Below are 6,116 nucleotides of genomic sequence, written 5' to 3' on the forward strand. Positions count from 1 at the left end.
CCAAAGTTCTAATGTAGGACAGGCTTACTTCTCCAAGGAGTTCAGTCTCTTGGCAGAGGGGACCAGACTGTTTAATTTCTAAGTGTAGAAGGGGTTATGATTCTGTCTAAAAACCCTACCTCCTGGTAGGTGTTAGGCCATGAGTCACCCTGCAGGCCCAGGAGGAGAAAGATGGAAATGTTTGGAAACTCAGACACAGATCTGCCCAGCGTGCAGGAGTCAGCCCTCCTCTGTGCTGCACCCGCGGAATTCCCACGTGCAGCTTTCTCTGGACACAGAAAGAGCAGCCTAGACCGTGGGGGGTGGGCAGCTGGATGGTCCCAGAGAGGCTAGCACACCATCTGACTTCACACACGGCAACACAGAGAACAGGCCTGGATGATTTTCTTTTTTATCATTTTTGTATGTTATAGACATTTAAATTCCCCACAATAATTTATAATAGTTACATCTTATACATTTCAGCTATTAGAACACACAGACAATTAAAGTACAAAGACAGACTTCAAAAATGAGGTTACTGTGCTGCATCACAGAAGGACTTAAAATTCAAAATACCAAGGAGCTCACCTACTGGAGCTACACATAAAGCTTAAAGCTTAAAGCTCTCTCTAAGCTTAGGAGCCTGAAATTACAACATTTAGCAACTAGCTGAAACCAAGGAATCAACAGGTCTGCATTTTCAAGGTAAGAAAACGAAAGCGCTTTGCCAATCTCTCGTTAATGTTTCACCTTTCTGCCCTGTTCGTATCCTGAATGACTAAGAACACAGGCACAGCACACATTTGAAAACAGGTCTCACAAATTTCTTTTACTGTAGGTTTCTCAAACACATTCAAATTTAGTCAATGAGTCTACTGAATTTTAAGTTTAAGAAAATTTCGAGGGACTCTCAAAGCTCTTTCTCTGAAAGTATAAAATATTCTGTACTTTCAAAATCTGAAGCATTCGCATTTTCTCTGAGAGCAATGCAGGCCACAGAACTTGCTCCTAACGCAGACACTTGTCAGCTACTGTGCACGTCTAGTGTCAGCAAGGTGGTGACTCAGCTCCCGAGGACCCAGTCTTCTCATCCATCTGGACTGTGATGGTGACCACAGACAGACCAGCCCCCTTTACCTGCCTCTGAGGTCGGATTCCATGGCAAGATTAACCTGTCACTCTTTGGTTAGTTCTTCCTTGGGGGATTCCAGCTCCTTCAATAAATCTTTGCCAGCTGCTCCAGCTTTTGAAGCAAAAAGAAGTGCTCCTTGTTTAAAGTTGAGGTTCTTCAAACTTCGGGCATAATCTGCATATATAGCAGCAATGAGTTTCTGTAAACCACAGTTAAGGGAAAGAAGAGCAAAGGGGGCTGTGACCAGGCTCCCACAAGCTCCCACAGGCAGGGAGGGACCTGGCGTCCATGGGGCCACAGCACAGGATGACTGCAGACATATGGTGATTCCTGGCCATGGGAGGCCGGGACTCAATCTAACTTACCATCCTTTGCACCAGCTAAGCCCAAAGTGGCTCTGTCCAAAAGACCCAACCAACATCCTCCCAGATCCTCCCACAACCTACACTCAACTAAAGACTGGAAGAAGCAAGCTGAGGGAAGAAGACTTAGGTGCATACCTTCGCTGTGGTGGAGAGTCAGGAGTTGGCAGTTTGGGAGCAGATACTGATTTCCCAAAGCAGGACTTCCACGTGCCTGGACGCTGGGTGCTTAGACAACCCTGTTCTGTTGTGTTTAGACATTCAAACTGTGTACTTCAAGCCAGAGTCACTTTAATGGTGACAGGTGTATGAACTGCTTAACCGCAGGCTTTAGTTTAACTTAATGTTTAAAAAAAATTTAGGTTAGTTTAATTTTCTGGAAAAAAAAATGTATATATACACACACACACACTCACAGAGAACCTGCCAAATACCTGCCATGCAGAAACAAAACCAAACGTAGTTAATTCAAGAGAGACTGCACTGAGAAGAAGGCAGGCTCTGCAAACACAAGGCACCGGGGCTGTCTTCTAAAGCTCATTCTTTTCAAAGAAAAAAACGTGACTCAAGTGACATGTAGAAGAAATAAAATGTTCCCACTGATGAGCGAAGCACAGAGCTTGCCTACAAGACTCAACTCTTCTGAGTGCTGTACTCTGTTCCCTATCAGACTCTCACTGTGGGTGACAGTGGGATTAGTCATTCCAGTATTTTCTAAATAAATATATAAAATTTATTCCACAGAATGCCTCATTTTGAAAGTTCTAGACCCTTATACCTTTCCTAAATTCTTCTTTTATCCTTTTTAAGTTCAAACAAGATATGGGGTCCTTGCCCCCTTCCCAGCATCCTGTCCCCTTCCACTCAGACAGAGCTGACACCTGTGATGCAGCCACTACTTTCCAGTTCTGCTCTCCACCCACCTCCCCCTTTCCTGGCTTTGGGAAATCAGAACATGGATCTTATTAACAATGTACTAAGTACAGTTCCTGCCTAGGGAGCACGACTAAGAGGAATTCCCAAACCCGCATGTGCCACTTTCTTCCTCTTCCAACTTCACAAAGGATATCCGTGTCCTCGGTGACCTCCAGTGCCCCATACTCGAGACAGGCTTCCACAAACAAGGCCGCTCTGTCGAAGTGCCGCATGCTGCTCAACAGGACAAAGTGAGCGTTAGGTGCCCGATTCACCTCGTTTGTGGGTAGAACCATCTAAGGGTCTATTTCTCTATAAAAATTGGTACACATTTTCACTGGAACCTGAGTATCTCAAAAATTATACTAGCAGCTTTCTAAGTCTGGTTTATTTTTTAAGAAAGCGGGTGAATGAATGCTCACGTTGCTAACCTAAGCTTTTTAAAAATACTTCAAAAAAAAGGTAGGTGCAGTGGCTTATGACTTTAATCCCAGCACTCTGGGAGGCCAAGGTGGGTGGATGGCTTGAGCTCATGAGTTCAAAGCCAGCCTGGGCTAGAGCGAGACCCCACCTCTAAAAATAACTGGGTATTGCAGCGGACGCCTGTAGTCCCAGCTACTGGGGAGGCTGAGGCAAGAAAACAGCTTGAGCCCAGGAGTCTGAGGTTGCTATGAGCTACGACGCCACTGCACTCTACCTACAGTGACAAAGTGAGACTTTATCTCAAAAAAAAAAAAAAAACTTTAAAAAATCATAAAATAGGTCAAGTCAGAGAAATCTACAGACATGCAAGTACCGATGTATCCACCATCCAGATTTAACCAATAATCTTTTGCCATATTTGCCTCAACTGAGCTCCCTTAGTTTTAAATAAATGAAACATCCCATATAAGTGACGGGTATTCCTCCTCACGTCAAGACTTTCAGAGGGGCAGAGGGGACATCTCCACCTCGCCACACTGTTATCCTTCCTCCCGATCTCTGGGCTTCCTCGCATTTGCTCTACTCAATGCTGCATCACCTGCAAATCTCTGAAGACTTCTTTCATTATATTCTTTTTAAATAGGTACCTGTTGGTTTGACCAGCACATCCTTTGGAAAATATCATAGCTCTATGAAGCACTAATGGATGTGAACACTCCCTCCCACTCTGCACGTCTAGTACTACCATTCATCCACCAGAGCCCCAACAAAGTGTGAAGCAGTAAGTCCCAGGCAACCTGAGCAGCGCACTCTGGGTACCTGTGAAGCGTCTCTGCCACGCTGTAAAAGCATCCCAGAGAGAGAAGGACCAGGAGGGCCTTGGACTTCTGATTGACTTGTGGAGAACAAAGATGGTCAACCCATCGCTTTAAAACATCGGTGCACTCATCAGAATTTAAACGGACCTGAAAAAGATGCTTATGTTAAAAACAAAAACCTTCTGCAATCTACAAAAAAAAACTGATTGAGTCAAAGTGAGATCTGTTCCCATGAAACAAGCACTGGGCTTTGCTTGACTAACACCCTGCCCTGAAACCACAAATGGCAGTGACAGTGACCCAGACCTGCCTACAGGACTTAGGGGCCCAGCAATACCTTTGGGCTGGAGCCTGGACTCAGACCCCAGCAGAAAGAAGAGGCTGCTCCCAAGGTAAGCTCCATTTTTCAATAAGAAATGCAATTTACACTCTTAAAGTATAGAAACAGGATGAGAGTTGCAAAAAAATTCTGTAAAGCAGCTTTGCAGGTGAAAGAATTCCTCTAAGAGCCAGAAGTTCACGACTGAGCTTTCTATCCCAAAGTTGAAGGCACCTATGGGATCACCTACTTTCGCAAGCCATGCTGCCCGATTCCACTCGCCATACGTCTGCAAGTAGCGGCAGGCATCTGCAGCTTTATCTATGAGGCAGAGCAACTGGACACCCTCTAGAACACAAAAGAACAAGTCACTAAAAAGTAAAATCACCATCTGACTTCCCCTAGTCCTGTGTCTTTTATACCTATGAGAGACACTCTTGACTTGACTATTAGGAGTTCTCTCCCGTCACCACTCTGGATAGGAAGCATAATACAGTCCAGAGAATAAACAGTAAAGCTTATCTCACAGGCCTTCCTGCTATAGTTTGACTAAACTGTCCAACTTATGCCTATGATCTTGACAAGCTGTTTTTTTTTTTTTTGAGTGTCACTCAAAAACGTGTCACTGTGTTGCCCAGGCTAGAGTGCCATGGTGCAATCATAGCTCATTGTGACTGTGATCCCCTGGGCTCAAGTGATTCTCCTACTTCAGTTTCCCCAGTAGCTGGGACTACCGATGTGTGCCACTGTGTCTAAGACTTTTTTTTTTTACATTTTTCTAATAGAGATGGGGCTTGCTATGTTGCCCAGGCTGGTCTCAAACTCCTGGCCTTAAGCACCCCTCTTGCCTCCGCCTCCCAAAGTGCTAAGACTACTGACCATACCCAGCTGTCTTGGCAATTATAATAGTGCCCCTTTCATTCCTAGAAGTATTCTGGTTTCAATAGCGAACAATAATTTCTCCATTTTTTTGAGCATATATAAAAAATAAAGAAGTATCTCTAATAATCAAATAGTTCATTGGGAATAGTCTGATTTTCCCAGGGTATTGACGTGTATACCCCTCAGAGTGCACTGCCTTACCTGCCAACTTGCCGTTGGCAATCATATTAGTTGCCACCAACTTGATAGTGCTCTGCGAGGGGCCTGATGAGGTGACAGTAGTGACCAGACAGGCTTTCAGTGAATCACAGTAATAGTGCTGGTTGTCTGCACTTGTTTCCAGTAGCAACTGCACAGCTCTGTCTGTCTGATAAACGAAACGGTTTTTCTAATTAGAAGAAATTTTCCCCCAATATAACCTTTTAAAATTTATACTGTAGAACACTGAAAGAAGATGTTCACTTTTAAATAATGCTCTTGAATATTTTGTTTATATATACAAAACTGAACAAAAGTACAATACAACTTCTTTGAAATGTAACATAAAACCAGAGGCTGGTGTATCCAGGTGCTCAAGTAGCTGCCTGTTTTAGCTCTGCATTAGTCAATACAGAGACATAAAAAAAAAGTAGCTAGGCCTCTTCTGATACTATCAAACCCTAAACTATAAGCTGGCTGACCATGTTTTTACTCTCTTATGAGATTTATTGGCATTTCTTCAAAAGAAAGCCTGAATCTATGGGGAAGCAGATACAGTCGGGAGGGAAGTACGAGACACACACAGAGCACTGACACAGGATAAGCAAGCTTGAACGGAGTTATGAACACTGACATACTTGACCCAACAGAAGGAGCTGGTCTGTACATTTCCTTGTGTGGTCATATGTTGACCGCTTTACTTCCTGTAGATTAACCCTTTCCAGTTGAAATTTCTAGAATAGGATAAAAAGGAAAATTAAGCCTGGATTATAAGACTCTCAAATTATTTAAATATTACCATACTTAATAAAGGCATTTTAATAAACACTACTCCTGACTTCTGAGGTTACTAGATAATCAATTTTAGAGAAATCTAGGAATCTGAAAAGAAAAAAATATTAAAATGTGTCAATATCTGTGTGCTTGTCTGCCTGCTTACAGAAACTGGCATGTGAGTAAACCTAGATTAAAAATCTCCTACGTATGGCTCGGCGCCTATAGCTCAACCAGCTAAGGCGCCAGCCACGTACACCTAAGGTGGCGGGTTCGAATCCCCAGCCCGGACCCGCCAAACAACAATGACG

The 6,116-nt window shown here is 43.6% G+C and overlaps 1 protein-coding gene across 2 annotated transcripts in view; it reads right to left on the bottom strand.

Moving 5' to 3' along the window:
* Positions 1-373: 373 nt before the first annotated feature.
* The window catches only part of WDR11 (WD repeat domain 11), a 54,272-nt gene continuing 48,529 nt past the window's right edge, over positions 374-6,116 (bottom strand). The window contains exons 24-29 of one of the 2 annotated variants that reach the window (XM_003787109.2): positions 5,670-5,765; positions 5,035-5,200; positions 4,202-4,299; positions 3,634-3,779; positions 2,546-2,625; positions 374-1,315 (exon numbers count right to left, since the gene is read on the bottom strand). In XM_003787109.2, the coding sequence (XP_003787157.1) occupies positions 1,158-1,315; positions 2,546-2,625; positions 3,634-3,779; positions 4,202-4,299; positions 5,035-5,200; positions 5,670-5,765 (744 nt within the window). In that variant the 3' untranslated portion in view covers positions 374-1,157. The remainder of the gene's footprint in view (positions 1,316-2,545; positions 2,626-3,633; positions 3,780-4,201; positions 4,300-5,034; positions 5,201-5,669; positions 5,766-6,116) is intronic. The other variant, XM_023511680.1, reaches the window with a different exon arrangement.

This window comes from Otolemur garnettii, unplaced genomic scaffold (assembly GCF_000181295.1).
Source record: "Otolemur garnettii isolate 467f Iridium unplaced genomic scaffold, OtoGar3 scaffold00021, whole genome shotgun sequence".
In the NCBI taxonomy this organism is placed as follows: Eukaryota; Metazoa; Chordata; class Mammalia; order Primates; family Galagidae; genus Otolemur; species Otolemur garnettii.